The following is a 17,164-nucleotide window of genomic DNA, read 5'->3' as shown; positions in this document are numbered from 1 at the left end:
TCCTGCATGTCATATATATGGGCTTAGGGAAATCTCCATCCCTCAGCTTTGGGAGAAATGCTGGCCGTCTTTTGGAGAGGTTTTTAATTGGTTGATTTTAGTTTTTAAGCCAGAAGGGGAGAGAACATCATTAGCACAACTAGTACATTGTTCTCTCTTCTCTTTCAAGCTCCCTTTTTTCCCCAGGCAAGTTCAGCATCAGCTTCCACGGTTAGTCACTGGCTGCATGCTCTATAGGTTAAAACTACAGTAGAAGCTCCAGCTTTAGACTCCTGATGGCTACCTTTGTGCTTTACCTCATCCGGCAGCTCCCTACATCCTTTAGAAATGTCTGTCTTAGGAGCTCGGGCTCATCTGTGACACAGTGACAGCACACAGGCATGAGGGAAAGGTGCTGCGACTGTACGCTCTGGTGCTACAGCATATGGATTATGTTAATGGTACCATAAAATTTTATAGTATTTCCATGTTGATAACTTGGAGCTGCTCTGGTTTATTTCTTCTTCTTTTGTATGTATCCTAAGGCCAATCTGAGAATGTTTATGAATATTGATTCCAGCTATAAAGATCTGTTTTGTTGTTTCTGTCTGATTTTTACGACTGTGTTTCACATTTTTTGGGTTCCCGAAGTTACTGTTCACCAAAACTTCCTGCAGGAGACCAACCAGAGAGGGGCATTAGCTCAGTCTGACGTGATACACAAGACACACAAACCTTTTCCTCACACATTAGTGTAACTCCATGAGCGTTGTCCTCACGGCAGCTCCATCGAGTCCAGCACCGCAGTCCTTGTTGTTCTTAGCATTTTCAGCTTGGTGCTGAAAAAAATCTCAGAGCTGCTCCTGTTGCTCAGTTTACCTGGCACAAGTTGTCAGCCTTTCTGTGCCCCGGGGTCCCTGTCTGCAAAACCAGGGACTACAAAGCGGTTACAACTGCTTAAAGGCCTTTGAGAAGTGAGTGCTCAGTGTCAGGGTTAACGGGATCCCACACTGCAAGCTTCCATCAGCTTTTGGTACTTGAAAGCAATGAGCACCGCTTCCAGGAGCTAAACGGTTATCAAATAGGCACAGCAAATTTTATGTGGTGATAGCGTTGCTTGTTGATTTGCACTGAACTGCAATTCAGTAACTTTTCCGTTTCTCCTCTGGTGGGGCTGTTTTGCGGGGGCGACGCCTGCCTGACCCCAGTGCCGGAGCCACAGGAGCCTGTGTCCTGAAACAGTGACAGGAGATGCTGCGCTCTGCAAAGCTCGTCGAGATGGTTTCTGTAGACCGGGTCTAGAGGAAGCCATTTGGAACAGACCTTTCTATAGCTAATAAAAAAATGCATTTTTAAGGAGACAGTCTTTCAAGGTACCAGGCTACTTCACATACAGTCACAGCTGGAAAAGACCTGTTTGATTATTAACCCATTTGATTAAAAAAAAAAAAACAAACCCGCAAGTGCAAAAAGGCGAGCATCCAGTGTGAAAAAAAAAAAAACCAAACCCCACATTCTTGGTGCCTGCCGTGCAGCTGCAGCGCTCACATGAAGCTACGGGCCCTCCCTGCCTGTCCCGCACCGGAGTCATGTCAGCGCTGAGCAGCGGGAGGCAGCAAGGCCTTGGCTGTTGGAGGACAGGCCGTGGGGCAAACCTTGCAGTGTGGGATTGTCACAGGGTGATAAATCCAGAATTAAAGGACATGGGCACGAGTTGCTGCAACTTCTGCAGGAGGTTGGCTTCCGAAGTTTGGTGGAAATGAGCACCAGCTGACACGTGTCTAGAGAGGGGCTGCGTTCTGATGGCCCAGCCCACGGGGCAGGCGGAGGCCGAGGCCCGGCTTTGGCTTAGACATTGAAGATGGGCAAGGGTCTACTGCAGGGGCTGGTGGGTACATTACCTGTGAGTTCAAAAGCAAAACCAAGGCACGAGGAGCGTATTTGTGCTGTATTTCTGTTAAAGCTGGTTCCCCCTCCCCACCGCCCCCCAGCCCCCTCTCCTTCAATGAAGGAACCAGGAAAATCCCAAACAGGAAATGCACTTTTCGGACATTACCTGGCCCAAAACACAAACCTTCCCCTTGGAACTTCTCCCGTTTCTGTGCTGTCACTGCGCATGTACCGACTGCGCGGCTTCAGGTACACCCGGGGCATCAGCTCGGAGCGAAAGGCAATAGAATCGTCTTCTGCTTGTTTTCATGTTCTGTGGTACTGAAATGCAATTTCTTGTTTATGCGTTACTAATAAAAAGTTCTTTAAAATGGCAGTGCGTTGCTCCCGCTTCCTTGAGCTAACTGTAAAGCCGGCGAGCGTCAGTTCTAACCCGGCACAGCTGGCAAGGGCACGTTCCATGGCGCTTGGGCAGGTAGAGCCCTCAACCCTCGTTGCTGCGGATTTTAACTAGGTTAGAAACAAAATTATACAAGAGTAAAACAGGAAAGTCTTGTACCAGGAGCCCTTACTGACTATTTTAATTGCAGGTACCCTCCGATAAAGTGAGAGTCGTACCTCAGCCACCTCAGCTGTGGAAGGCTTAAGAGGACAGGAGTTGGGCTTCACAAAAATGCCTTTTCCTTGAATAAATTCATAGTGAAAGCATGACCTGCCTCCTGCAGCTGCCATTAAAAGGCGAGCACATACCCTGCGTGATTTTGACCGGCGGCAAGTAGTGTTGGTGGGGTAAGATAAGAAGATAGTTTATTGGCTAAATAAGGCCTTATTTACAAGTCAAGGCTGATCATTTTATATGACTCTTCCCTGTTTTACTGCAAAATGAAGCGGTGCCAGACCCACATGGAGTTACCAAGTCAGGCACAGAGGACCCTGCAGAGCTTTTGCCCAGCGGGATGTGTGGCTTCAGCGAGCTCCAGGGAGCCTGGTGCTGGGTCCCGCTGCTTACCTGGCACAGACTAGTGCCAATTTTTCTGCAGCTTTCTCTGAAAACCAACAGCCCATTTTATGTTACAGCAGTTACACCCAGAAGTGTTTTGTTTTTTTTTTATTAAACTGAAGATGTCATTTTATTTAAGATAGCACCATAGTGTACACAGACACTTTACAGAGTCCTGCCCTTCATAGCTTACAATCTAGGAAGATGCAAGAATAGGAAAGGTGTTAACTCCTGCTCCACCTGAAGATTTTAAAGTGTCACATCAAGGAATGTCATCTTACTCAGTGCTACTTTATTACATCGTCACATACATCAATGCCTGATATGTGCTATACATCAGTTCCTGATACACGCTAAGTGCTGCAGTTCAGTGTCTTTACTGGTTTATGCAGGTCTTTCAAGAATACCGCACCTTGCACTAGGATTACCCCTTTTCCCAACAAATACGACCCTTTCCCCCATGGTGCCTGCTGACCTGGTGGGGGAAAAGCCATAAGAAGCATGGGGGGAGCCTGGAGGACTCACACTGGTGCAAGGGCAAGTCAGGGAAAAAAAAAACCAAACACCCAAAAACCTGATTACACACAAGACCATTTGATTGCACTATTTTAAGTTAATACCTTTTGTTGCTAACATGAGCCCATCTGCGCCAGCATGAAAAACAAACATCAACCAGAAAACAGAGTTTACCTCAAGTTTGTTATCTTCAACACCTTAAAATGCCCAGTTTGCCGCTCTCTGGGAATCACCACTGCCATCTCCCCTCGCTGTTTCCCCCGTGGTCAGGAACCATCTATCCCCAGCAGGCGCAGGCAATGCAGCTGTAGTTACTGGGCAGGGTGAGCAGCCACACTTCTGACCAACCCGGAGACCAGATACACCAGCACCAAATCCCACAAGCAGCCTAGCACCTTCCCTCACATGCAGCTTTCTGCCTTTGACAGACCCCCTCAGTCAATGCACCCCACGTAAAAGTGACTTCATAAATATCTTTTAGCCATTTCCAGTAAATAAAGAAAAGATGGAGGAGCTTCCCTAGGGAAGGCCCAAGATAAGCAATTGCAAAGGTATGGGGGTTTTGCCCCAAGGGCCAACTCAGACTGTAATAGTGACAGAACTGGGGTGGGAAATTGAGTGCTTCAAAACCAGAGCATTTAAGCTCTGGTTAAGCACAGTTAAGCACAGGTTAAGCAGTTAAGCACAGCAGGGTTGAACATACAGCTACAGATCCCACCAGAGCCCATGAAGAAGAGTCACATGGTCAAGGGAGAAGAAGGGCAGGAAGCCTGCATGCAAACTAGATGAGCAGACAGCAGAAGAGTGAAAGTGTCCAGGAAACCTTACGGGAAATTAAGAATCACTTCATCTGCTAAACACTGGAGCCTACTTGGTCCCAGTGTGACCACTGCCTGCAAGGTCCTTTGTACGCTGGCAAAATGAGCAGCCACAGGAAGATCAGTAAGCCCAGAGGTGCAGGAGGGTCACCTGCCCCGAAGACAGGGCGAGAACCAGCAGCACTGTCCGGCAGCGGAGAGAGGCAGCTGAGTGATGGAACCAGCCTCTGAAAGAAATTAGTCATTTTCCTACCCAAAGCTTCCCCACTCCCAATTAGCCTGGAGAAAAGCAGAAAAGGACCAAGCACAAGCAGGCAAGGATCTGTTTCTGGAAGAAGAAAGCAAAGTGCAAAGAAAGTAATGCAGAAAACTGATGCATAACTGGTATTGGCCCTAAGGCGTGGCAGAGGAGTCTGGCCCTAGACAGAACATAGGAGCCTGTGGTGACCTTTCTGGGACACAGGCTAGTGCTGGAAGGTGCTACACACGTCAGTCGGCTTTAAGACAACACTAAGCAATTATTCCAAATCTGATGCAAGAAGCAGCTTTAGACAATTCTTCCAAGCCAGAGCAATACATGAACCTCTCCAAAGACTCTTCTACCCCCCTGACAGCTAGACTGCCTCCAGTAGGCACGTATGGAAATGCCGTAGTACAGGTTTCCACATGCACACACACTTACTCATCTTTTCCTTTCGTTTGCAGAGTGCTGCCACAGCTGCACTCCCCTTCCCAGCAGAATTCCACCGGGAGCTAGAACATCTTCTGCCTTCTTTATCCAGTAACTGGCATCGCTCCTCTGAGAAGGGCAACAACTGGCCTGCACCAAAGTTATCCAGTGTATCTTCTGGAAAGAAGCTACTATCAGACTTTACGCTGTAAGTTTCTGTTCCAAAATAAGAAAGGCTTTAGGTCCATATAAAAAGAGCAATATAAATATAAGCTACTCATTTAATTGCTTTCAACTAATATTTTTTTAAAATTAAGTTTATTCATTAGGATCACGTAATTTAGTGAAACTATAGTTACACCCAAATTAATGTTCACTTTCAAACTAACCAGAATACAAATGTTGACGTTTCCCTTAAGCTACAGACACTTTAAAATTACCAGATCAAAACAGTGACCACATTTTGCTCTTCTAGTTTTTTAGAAGTTACTCATGCTGTTTAACAGCTTCCTAAACACAAACTTGCCACTTGAACGAGTAAACGTCCTTGCAACATTTATTTCACTTTGTGTGCACACCAAAAAATAAGTTTAAATGCCCTAACAGAGTGCTGTCTAAGAAACATATACAACACCTGAACCAAATATGAAAAAGCTGTGAACATCAGACAAGGCTAGGACTGTTACCAATATATATTTATGCCTGTTTTATAGGAAACAATTTCTGCAGTTACTGGAGTATTCTTCTAGATAATGAGAAGCATTTAAAATTATTCTAAAACCATTTTGTAACAATGTGGAAAAGTTGAAAAAAAATTCAGTTACACTGGTAGTCAATAGTTAGTAGAAAGCACTCAAAAAGGAGAGTCCATTTGTTTTTCTTGTACTCTTGTTTTCTCCATTCAGGGCATGAAAAGTACATGTTCATGAAACCTTTGGATTTCAAATTTCCTGCTTATTTCTCATTTCAACTCTTCTGATTATTGCATCAGTCTCCCCCTCAGTTAAGACATGATGTGAAGAGCAAGGAGCGTGGAACAGCACAGTCTCTTCATTCAAGTAGCTTACAAATACCCTTCTTAGAGATAAATAAACAGAAGTATTTTCCAGCACCTTCCAGGAATTACTAGTCCTCTCCTCATATAGAGGGTAGGAACTAGGTCAAGTTAATAAATATGAAAATAAATTATACCCTTCTCCCCACCAAAGAACTGTTCTAGGCTATTAACACCAATAGAAACTTTATCTTTGTTTGGATACAAACATCTAAGAGGTAAAGCATCTGTGTGTCACATTCAGGCAGCACATTTAAACAATACCCGAAAAGATCGTACCAAACAAGTTTTAGCTTTTCGGGATGATCCTCTAGATACACATCTAATTCTACAGTATCATGTTCTGACTCACGTAATTCCTTTTAAATGGTTATAAGACACTACCAGATTACAAAACACAAAATTCAGTGCTCTAGTACCAATCAGCCCTTCACAGAACAAACGTTCACATGGAAAATCCTTAATACCACACATGCATTCTTTTCAAGTTTGAGTACGAAAAACCAAGACGGTGCAAATATAATACACTCTCTATCTTTGTTACAAAAAGGCACATTTAGGCAGTTTTAAATGTGCTAAATGTTTTCTTTCCAGTGTTAAAAAATTTGTTTAAATGAAAAGAGCATCTGCAGGAGGTCAGTTTAATCTTCAGTAGGCAACAGGAGCTGCTGTGGAGATGACGGATGAGGTTACTTTTCCACAGATCTGGTATTCTTATAAATATATAAAACATATGCAGATCAGCCTTGGAAGGGAGATCTACAAAGCAGTCTGCAGAGTAAAACTTTTCTGTTGGTTACTTGGTATTTTTCGTTTTATTTTTCTGTTGACGCTGCTGCCATGGCTGGTTTCATGCCCTCGCGCGTTGACTTCAGCTCCTCCAATTCTGTGTTTAGTTTGCTGATCACCCACTCCAGGGCATCCCGACCCTGCCAGGAAAATACTGGGATTTAGGATCAGAACAGAAACAACACCACTGCTTGTGTTTCTATAGTTTTTCCTCTGTCAGACATGAAACTTGTTTTAAAATTAATTCCATGCCCTGCATAGTTTGATACCAGATTATATTGATAATTTCTGAGCATCTTCTTATGGAAACTTCACTGCAAAGGCATTTGCTTAACCCATAAGCAAGGAGTAAATGCAATACTGGTGTGAGCTCCCAGTAGCACACTTAGGTAAAAAGCCTAATTCAGCAGTTGTTCCCTTAGGTAAGGGTATTGCTGGTTTTGTTGTTTGCTGTTCCCACCCCCCAAAGAATATCAGCAAATTTATGGCAAAGTCTAGACACTGTTCTCAGCTTCCTTAGCCAAGTTATATGGACAGTTTTTGAGAAGATCCAGGACAAAGAAAGATACGTCTTCTGCTCTTTGAAGTAGCAATTAATTGACTTGATATCTAGCAAAAGTTCAGGGATGGACTCACACTGAATCCCATATTCATGCACAGCAACTTTTCAGCACATAAAACAGACTGAGAGACTACAGTCGCACATTTCGTATCAAGGTTTGGTCTTTGTCCATTCAGTTCTCAGAATGGGAGTGCCTCAAAGCTAGGCATTGACAGCCAATGCTTTAATAAAAGCTGAAGAATCCAGCAGAATAAGTATGTCAAAAACCTTTTGCCTTAAGAAGACTCTGTAGCAACCGCACCCCAATGTCCACAAGATGAGCACGCAGCCAGTGGCACAGTGAAGCCAAGAAAATAGAGAAGCACTTTAACTAAACAAAAGTGCAAGATTTTAGAGCTCCACAATCTCAGAATGACAGCTTTTGCCAAAACAAGCAGATGGGATCAGATTGGGAAAACACCTGACCTTTTTTCACTTAAAGAGAAGCCAAGAGACACTCACCTCAATTACCCGACTAAGAATAAGAAGTACAGACAGTGGAGAGCAGTAACTGGGAGCCACATGGCTCTGGCCAAGTCTAGAGGAGTTCTGGAGATGAAGGGTTTAAACCCAAAAAGCCCTAGGTCTTCAGGAGAGCCAGTGCCCGTGTTCAAGCCTTCTGCGGAGATTGAGGGAAAGGGGGAGAAGAGCCCTCCGCACATAGAGAGAGTTGTTCTGAACTCTGATGTGCTATTTTTGTTGCATTCATTATAGGTGATAAAGTGAACAAAAATCTCTTGAAGTGTCCAGAGCTTGCTGTTGTCCTTTATAAACCAATAAGCATGAACAAGGATCTGCATAAACAGCTGTGAAAACCTCAAAAAAAAAAGAAAACCCTCACATACTCTTGAAAATTGTTTTTGAGGCTAGAAACATTACTCTGCAATAATTTTAAAAGCCCAGTTCCAGGCTGCAAAGTGTAACGTATTAAAAGAAATAAAGTTTTACTACGAGTCAGAGCATATTTATCTCAAGACCCTCACTAAGTTCAGTCAGGGGCTGACTCTGTTTCTCTTCGAGTTTTTCAAACTATAGGGATTCACAGAATAAACACTAATTGCTACATCTGCCCTGGCAAGCCATCCTTAACCTGAGGAAAGCCATCCACACATCACAAAAAAGTGTTCAACTCTTGGCCAGGGCTCAGAAAGGGGGATTCAGCCCTATCCAGAACTACCTCCAGAACTAGGATCTTTCAGAACTTAGTTCAAGATACTCCTTTAAAAAATACAGACAATAATCAAGAAAGCATGATTTAAATTGCCCAGTTTAAGTACGCGGTTGCTGAAAAAAGTCCTTAGAAGAGTACGATTTAACTTCTGAGTTCCTTCCATTTGAGCGCCAAATCGACCATGCTTCACCAGGAGCCTCCACTGTCTCTACATCCTGCGCAAGACCTGGGCCCACCAGCAAAGCACGGATAAAAGCACCCAGACAGGGGCAGGCTACTGCATAGCAAGAAGTTGTAACTAGCTGTGAATTAGCTGAGTGGAGTTGTCCCTAAGGAACAAAGCGGGGGGAGAGAGGGGGAGTCATCTTTCAGTAAGCACGCATTTGGATATTTAAAAGTCAGGTTAAAATGTCCTCTCTTAGGTGACACATGCAGAGAGAAGCGAGTAAGACAGCAACAGCTTAGATGTTATATCTGTCTAATTGCACAAAGAAGACTCGTCAGAATGTCAAACAAATTTGATGTAGAAAATGATCAGTAGAAAAATACTGAGATTCTTTACAGGCCCTGACTATGAAACAACCAGGTCATAGTGTTTGAGTTGATATATTTGTTGACAAGAGAAAATAAAATAAAATTAAAAAATCCACAACATTCAACTGGAGCACCAAGATATTTCCTTCAGCTTTTGAGACTACATAGGTCTGCACGTTTCCTCAGACCTGCACACACTATATGCTGTATTTTGCAGCTAAGAATAAACTTGTGATATTCGCAAGGAAGATTTCAGGAATATTCTGCATAGGAAGTTAACTTACAAATCTGAACAAGATGCAAAGCCTCCGAGTACTGTAGAACTACCCAGTTACCAAAAAAAAAAAAATCTGACAGAGGATTGATCTATAAAGTTTCATACTGTACAACAAATTCTGTAGTAAATCATTAAGCAAGCACATTCATAACCAAGCATGCATATAATATTAGTCTTTATTGCAGATGTTAGCAGTATGACGTGTTTGGCAGACCAAACACTGCAGATGAAGATTTGTTGGTAGAGCTTAAGTGACTGACTGATAAATGCTAAGCCTTTGTAGTTGATGTTTTCCAGAAAAACAGCCATAAAAGCTTAGTGGAATGAGAACGTAAAAGCAAACACTCTTGGTATACACTGATCTCAAAGTAAGCAGTGTAAAAAACCTCAATGTTTTTAAGTAGGAGAAGCAGCATAATGGATTTTTTTTTTTTTTTTTTAAGGAATCTTATTAGTTGAAGCATAAGCCAATACAGGAATGACAGAGACAGGCTACACTGACTCGTGGAAGGAAAACAGTCTGCACAGAGGTATCACAGAGGCAAGTACATTCAGTTCTCTCAGCCTTGAAGTCAAGTTTTTTCATAGTCACATTGCTTAAGGGACACGTCACTACCAAAATGAATAAAACTAAAGACCAATGAAAAACACAAACAGTCTGGCATTCTGACAGCTTCAAGCTTTGTACAGATTTCCACAGAAGTTCACAGAAGGGCAACAATATTCCTCAGGCATAAGAAAAGCAAATACAATTTCACTATGCAAAAGATTACCCCTCTTGGGCAATCTCTTTCAAGAAATCAATTTTGTATCCTAAGAGCACAATTCTGTTTCATTTTTATAATGCCAATTCCAGTCATTAATCAATTTATTAATTTCTTCAGGTCCCAGTTTTACATACAGAAATCACAGAGACGGGGACCAGATCAAACACTTAGTGGAGGGACTCATTCACTCATTCATCTCCACACTTAGTGGAGGTACTCATTTACCTGCAGCCATCATTACATTTTCAAACCATAAGCAACAACATGTGGCACAAGACATGGCTGCACCAAGTTGGTTATCCAGAGGCATAATCACAGCTTAATTGATCCAGTTCATCTAGATTTGATCTACTCTCACTCCCTACAACTGCAGTGCAATGAACATGTTTGCCATTCCTGTATGCAATGTATATAAAACATACATGCAGGTTAATTTATGAAATTCACATGACAACAATCCATGCACATATTTGCTAGAAAGCTGAAATGCTGTACCAAGAAGAAGAATGCTGGCATTACCACTAGTTAGTACAAACTGTAGATGTGGAGAACTGCTAGCTTAGAGCGCTTTCAGAATTTTGAATTATCCACTCAATAGCATCCCACCCCTGGAGTAACACAAAAAAGATTTACAACATATGGCAAATGATTTTTTCATCATCATTAAAAATAATAATGCATCATCTGCCACCTCTACCTCAGAGCACAATAGACTTACTTCCTATTTCTTCAGAACAACAAAACATTTTTCAGTGACTTTTATTAGTTTAAGAGGGGTGCTAAAAGCACAGGGGCACAGAACAGCAAGGGATAAGAGCTAGTAATAGCAGAGCACGTTACTGTGTAGCAAAGAAAGGGCTGGTAACAGCAAGTACAAATTCATGCCAAATTCAAAATCTCCAAAGATTCTTCAGTGAAATACACAGGACAAGAAGTTCTTTTTGATTTGCAAGAAGCTTGTGAGCCAGTGCGTTCCTTGAAAATTGCAGAACAGGAGAACAATCTTTAAAAGAAATAGAGTTCTCACACAGGCAACACCTGAACAGGCACCAAGAAATATTTACACTCTTTCCCTAAGTTCAACAGAGACATGCAAACATGACAGATGCCACAAGAGGAATTCAGCCAGCACTTTAAGTGTGCCTAGTTGATCTGGCCATTCCAACTAGCTAGTGCTTTGCTACCTCCAAGTCAGCCCAAAGTTTGGTTGTGAGCCAGGGTTTGGACTTGGCTTTCAAGAACATATGCCCCATACAGACTTCTAAATGGAAACTGGATCAGAATAGAATTGTAATTTATCTGAAATACATCCCATTTATGACTTTCAAACAAACACAGTGAGCACTCAGATAGTTACTCTTCAGTGTCTAGAAATTACCCATCACTCCTTCCCCATCCCCTGACTTTAACCTGTTTTCTTCTTATTTTTGGAGAAGCACACAGAAAGGAGGAAAAGGAGACTTTCTCCTTTCTGATCTAGTTGGTCAATACATCCTATCAAGTTGGCTTACATCACCTCAGTCAAGCAACATCTCTGACAAGGACAAAGGGCTGGCCAAAGCACAGGCTCTCTGGCATAGCAGGAATTACCTGGGCCAGATTCCCACTGTGCTGAACCTCTCCAGCAACGCAGAGCATGAACTCAAATTTCAGGTGCACTCGTCCTGCTGTTAGGCAGTGAAGTCTATGCTTCTCTAGCAACCCCATTTCTTTCCCACCTTCCCTGAAGGATAGGACAATGCGCCCAAAATAAGCACTCCCACAGATCCGCCTGTGCTGAAGTACAGCTCCATGGCTGCAAGCCAAGCAGAAAAAGCAAGCACGAGACAGAGGAGCTGGTATAGTGTTACCTACAAAAGCCAGCATAGTTTCATCTCTTCAAAGAATATGCCTCTGCTTACACTACCTTACTTTCAGCCAAAGGCAAGGAGACAGCTCAATAATGGATAGGAACTGGAACAACTGACAAAGCAGCATAGAAAATATGCTAGCATTAACTGCTACATCCAGATTATAAAGGCTGAAAAGGAAGTTACATTCACTACTAGCACTAACTCCTGGAAATAGCAGGTTAGTGTTTAATAAGGTGCTTTGGAAAAAAAAAAAACAAACAACCTACCAACAATATGCATATGCTATGTGTAACTGTAGCATACACATCAAAGTTTGTTTGTTCTGATGTGCAATTCTAGTTGAAAAACAAAGATTTAGTAGAGAAACCTTTTCATGCTTTAGGAAATTATATTCTACTTGCTGAGGTCCTCCAAAAAAATCAACTGAAACTCTGTGCACAAAGTTTAGAGAAATTAAATGTAGTATTCAGCATACATGACTAAGAATTACTATTTCAACACAAGGAAAGGTAGGGTAGGGGGAGAGAGGGAGAAACCAGAATAAAGATGTACCTTTCTGGCGTTAGAAGATATTGTGTTTGCCATTAAGCTTTCCAGATAATTGCTCAAGCTAATGCCTTTAACAGTAATAATTGCTTCTTGAGTTAGCACAGTTCTGTAAGAGAATATAAAGAAAAGTTAACACCTAAACTAAATTGGACTAACATAACATCTCCTATACACAAAGAAGCACACAAATATCCCTACTTACTTCTCAGGGTTTTCAGGATGAGGCGTGTAAACCAGTCTCTCATCAACAGACACCAAGTTTGTGAGAGTAATCTAAAAAGAAAAAAGAGCTGAAATCCTCACTTCCAGCCTTCCATTTGTCTGTTATCAACAGCACTACTCAATAGTAGAGCCCTCAGTTTAATGTCAGAGAAAGCAGTGTACACAGAATATAATATCCAGAACACAGTCAATAAAAAGACCTATAAAGGGTGATGCATCTTTTCCTATCCGAGATCTAATTATATCAATCGAAGTTCTGATTCACAGTACAAGGCACAAACAGCTTTCCGTTTGTTTTCTCTGAGTGCTGAGTCTTATCTGATTTATGGCATGCAGTTCAGACGGGCTCTCAAGACCAAGACCACCATAATGCTATGTGGAGTGTACAGAAAATTAATACTCAGCAAAGACAATGCCTCTTGTACAGAGACAAGGCTCTGCTACAGACAACTCCACTTTAAATCTGATAGCTACAAGTTCCCAGGATACCAAAATATAGCATACAACTTCATTTACATTTGGAGAAAAAAGGAATTTTAAATTAAAACCGTTGTTGCAAATGGCAGTGTAATGTAGAACAAGTTATTCACCTAAAAGTTAGACTACTTTACATCCATTCTCAGAAATAATCTTACATTAAAAACAGAATCACAAATGTTTGATCCCAAAGTATTTAAAGTTTCCTATCTGTGGGAAGAAGGAGGAGGGGAAAAACAGAGCCAACTAAGCTGCTAATTAAGACATGGAAATTGCCACCTCCTGATGAAAGATGCAAACACATTTCTAATCTAAATGTTAAGAGCAAAACATCTAATCTCCAGAACTAATTACCAGAAACTTCTTAAGCTACCACTCACATTAGTTGAGCAAAGCTCCATCTTTTTTTCCACTGGATCTACCACAGAATGCTCCTCAATATAAGTCAGAGTTCTACTTGTTCCTAAAATCTGAAAGTGAAGAAATAAAAAAATATAAAAATTAAAAAAGTCAAGTACTAAAATATAAAAAATCCCAAACTTAAATGCATACATGTCAAGTTCTTAGTGACCCCAAATATATGCAAAGTAATTTATGGATACCAGAACACTGTGATCACTGGCAAGACTACATCCTGGTAGGTTGTATCAGCCACACAGACCAGTCTGGAAGGCATGTATAGACACACACACACTATAGGCATATTAAAGTCTCCAACATATTCTTTCTACAAAGCACACTCATTACAGCTTGTGTGATATTTGTGGATGATATTTCCTATGAATTAAGCTTTTTAATTCAGGTCCAATTCAGATGATGACATAAAAATGCATCCCACCCTTAATAACCCATTAAGACTATAAAAGCGTACCGCTTTCACAATACTTGGCAATCCCCACTCTGTGCTGAGAAGACGGTGACTATGCAACCTCCCCTGGTTATCAAGGCTTCTGTCGAGGACATCTACTCCTACCACACAGGGATTCATTGGGTTGGGGTACTTCCTCATGGCAGCTTTGATCACTGTATCCCAGGGGTGTCTGTAAAAAAGGAGACATTGTAACTATTGTGTATTTAATTTTAACTATTCAGACAACACTAAATCAGAAATCTAGCTTGCATAATATGGCACATGCTGTACAACTTCATAGCTCCCAAAAGGCATCCCAAGCGATGCTTAGAAAGGCAATAAGAAAGTATTGACACACAAACAGAAAAAAAAATATTCCTTTCTACAGCGTGAAGAAAGGAATTATTAACCCAAGAGTAACATAAATGAGGGCAAGGGGCAACAGTCACCAATTGGTACAAGTGACATTCCAATTAGCTGTGCAAAAAACCCCACAATGACGGGGTAGCTGCCCACAGAGATTGTTGAATACGGATTCGTTTCAGAACTCAACCGGAAAAGCAACCTGACCTAACATTTAAGTTAGCCCTGCTTTGAGAAGGAGGCTGGACTAGATGACCTCCAGAAGACCACTCCAACACAAATTCTTCTATAATTCTAAGCACACCACATAAACTAAAGAAGAAATCATTAGTTTCTGATTCCTTCCATAGCAAAAAAGCAAAGCGAAATTTAATTCAATGAAAAAAAAATATCAGGAAGTTCAAAATAAAGAAACAGATTTTCAGAAACCAGCTCAGCTCACTGCCTTAAGTCTGCATCTGTAGTACCGCTTCCAGCAGCTTGTTAGCATGAATTACATTTATGGATACTCTTCTCAATACAGGACTGTTTTCATGCAAAGAACTTTTGATAATCTCAAACTCCTGGGATGAGAGCAGCCCTACTACTGGAGGGCAGGCCATCCACATGGCCCTTGTTATGGAACTTTATATATCTTGTTCTGAAATGCAGGAGGGTAGAGAAACCATGGACTTGATCCAACGAATAAATTGTCCCTAAGCAATGATTTCTATATTCGGAATAACTAATAGATCTGGAATGAAAAGTTTATAACCTTTAAAGGTACCTTCAAAAATTCAACTATCGATAACTAACTTAAGAAGGCTGAGGGATGCCAACTTGTACATAAGAGTTGCACTTAGGGCCCTAAATGGATTTGATTTTTAAGAACACTACTTTTAGTCTTAAAATAGACCAGTACAGAAGGGCATCAACGGTACACCACCGCCAGAACAAACAGGAGTTTGGAAAAATAAGTTCTTTTTCCAACAAGAAAAGTAAGAAAAGGTCTTTCAGCTTTATTGATGCAAGCAGGAAAAATAGAGCCTTCAATTCCTATATCAGAAGGAGAGCTGGAGGACCATTCCTTGTTATGTTCAGTGACTATACATCATAATCAACAGAAGTTACACAAACTGAAAAGGTCAAATTTCTGTTAAGTGTCCTTGAGGGATTTTTAGAGTCAGAGATCTGATAAGGTACAACAATATTTTATTAACCCCTGCGCTGAACTATCTACACCCACACCCATCACACCATAAGTGTGCCAGTACAGATGTCAATGAGAAAATGCCGAATAAAAACCAAGTTAGTGTCTCACAAATGACAGATGTTAATCTCAAACTCGCAAGTTACACAATACGGCAACAGCCTTTACCAGCCTCAGCCTGTCATTTCATATTAGAGGCTACAGTTTACTTATACCAGACTAATGTTAAAGTTGAACACCTAATACCTGTGTCAGCATAATGAATTCAGTTGTGCTAATGTAATTAAAGAAGTTTAAAACTGCACATCTGGGATATTTTGTACATATTTTAAGAACTATCACTCCTGGTGCTCTCCAGGTTTTGAGACTTTTAAGAGACCTGTATCAGATGAGTTATCAGTGGCATTTTAAGAGCTGCACTGGAACTGCCCTGTCTTCCACGTCAGCCTGAGTAAGAGTTACATGCCTGTTGATACTTTGGCCTATTGTTCCCTCCTTACACAGAAGTGGAATTGGACAACCAGAACCATGTTCAAAACACGTTTAGTGCAGAAAAGGACTGACGGTAAGAAAACTTACTCAGCTGTCACTTAATGGCTGTCTGCTAGGCACCTCTGTGAGAGTATCCGACAGCTAAGGCGAGATACAGTCACTCTGCCCATACCTCTTGGAAAACATCATCAAGTACGTCAGCAGTTTGGGATTTATTTTTTGTTTAGTCGTGTGAAAGTTGTTTTTCCTTAAACACCCACACCTTTACCAAAGCATGCCGCTGTGGGGCCGGCCCCGCCGCTGCCCTGTTGGAGCGCTGGTTGGGGCGGGAGGCGGGAGAGCCCCTCGCACGGGCTCCGACCACCCAGGGAAAAGCTCCAGGCGATGACGGCTCGGCAGCGTGGGGGGTGAGAGGGGAACGCCGAGGCACCGCCGGGGACCCTCCCCAGCCCTCCCCGTCACCGGAGGATTTAACGCCGCCAGAAGCCGGTGCCCCTTCCCCCGGCTGCCGGGCGAGCCTTCCTGCCGGTATAACCGCTCAGGACCCGCCGCCGGCCTCCCTCCTCCGGCCGTGCCCGCGGCATTTCCTAGTTCCGCCCTCACCCCGGCAGGGCCCGGCTTCCCCCCGGCGGTCCGGCCGGTGGAAGAAGCGGCGCCGCCGTTGAACGGCCACCGCGCGACAGCGGGGGGGGGGGTGTCTCGCCGCTCCTCACTCAGCCCTCCTCGCCGCTCCTCACTCAGCCCTCCCCGCCCGGCTCCTCGCTCAGCCCTCCCCGCCCGGCTCCTCACCCGAACACATGCTCCGAGCTCCAGATCTTCATGGCCGCCCTCGGTCTCTCCTCGGGGCCGGCGGGGGACGAAGGGAAGCGCGGGCTTGGCGCCGCCTGACAGCCAGACGCCGGCCGGCCGGCGAGCGCGAGCAGCCACGGGGGGCGGAGCTCCGCCCGGCAGCACTGAACGTACCCAGCCAGCTCATGCGTCACACGCCTGCGTCACGCCACGGTACGTCACGGTACGTCACGGCACGGCACGGCACGGCACGGCCCGGCCCGGCCCGGCCCCGCCCCGCCCCGCCCCGCCCCGCCTCGCCTCGCCCCGTCCCG

At 43.2% G+C, this 17,164-nt stretch overlaps 1 protein-coding gene across 2 annotated transcripts; it reads right to left on the bottom strand.

The window, feature by feature from the left end:
• Positions 1-5,187: 5,187 nt before the first annotated feature.
• PRELID3A (PRELI domain containing 3A) lies at positions 5,188-17,007 on the bottom strand. Of its 2 annotated transcripts, none has more exons than XM_074146510.1 (6): positions 16,851-17,007; positions 14,039-14,207; positions 13,548-13,637; positions 12,671-12,741; positions 12,472-12,574; positions 5,188-6,856 (listed from the first exon to the last, which is right to left on the bottom strand). In XM_074146510.1, the coding sequence occupies exons 1-6, from the start codon at positions 16,880-16,882 to the stop codon at positions 6,743-6,745; spliced, it is 579 nt and encodes a 192-aa protein (XP_074002611.1). In that variant the 5' UTR covers positions 16,883-17,007; the 3' UTR covers positions 5,188-6,742. The 2 variants fall into 2 exon arrangements, with proteins under 2 accessions (XP_074002611.1, XP_074002612.1); XM_074146511.1 differs by lacking the exon at positions 5,188-6,856 and adding an exon at positions 10,621-10,674 and having other exon boundaries at positions 16,851-16,882.
• Between the last annotated feature and the right edge of the window lie 157 nt (positions 17,008-17,164).

This window comes from Numenius arquata, chromosome 4 (genome assembly GCF_964106895.1).
Source record: "Numenius arquata chromosome 4, bNumArq3.hap1.1, whole genome shotgun sequence".
Classification (NCBI taxonomy): Eukaryota; Metazoa; Chordata; class Aves; order Charadriiformes; family Scolopacidae; genus Numenius; species Numenius arquata.
The sequence above is the reverse complement of the archived record's forward strand: the minus strand, read 5'-3'. Positions and strand labels throughout refer to the sequence as shown.

Bases quoted from the DNA above. Each gene is read 5' to 3' on its own strand.
- PRELID3A (XM_074146510.1), bottom strand. From the start codon at position 16,882: ATGAAGATCTGGAGCTCGGAGCATGTGTTCGG. The intron at 13,638-14,038 runs GTACGCTTTTAT...CTTCACTTTCAG, and splicing joins TGCCAAGTATTGTGAAAGCG to ATTTTAGGAACAAGTAGAAC. The intron at 6,857-12,471 runs GTACATCTTTAT...TTTTCCTGGCAG, and splicing joins TATCTTCTAACGCCAGAAAG to GGTCGGGATGCCCTGGAGTG.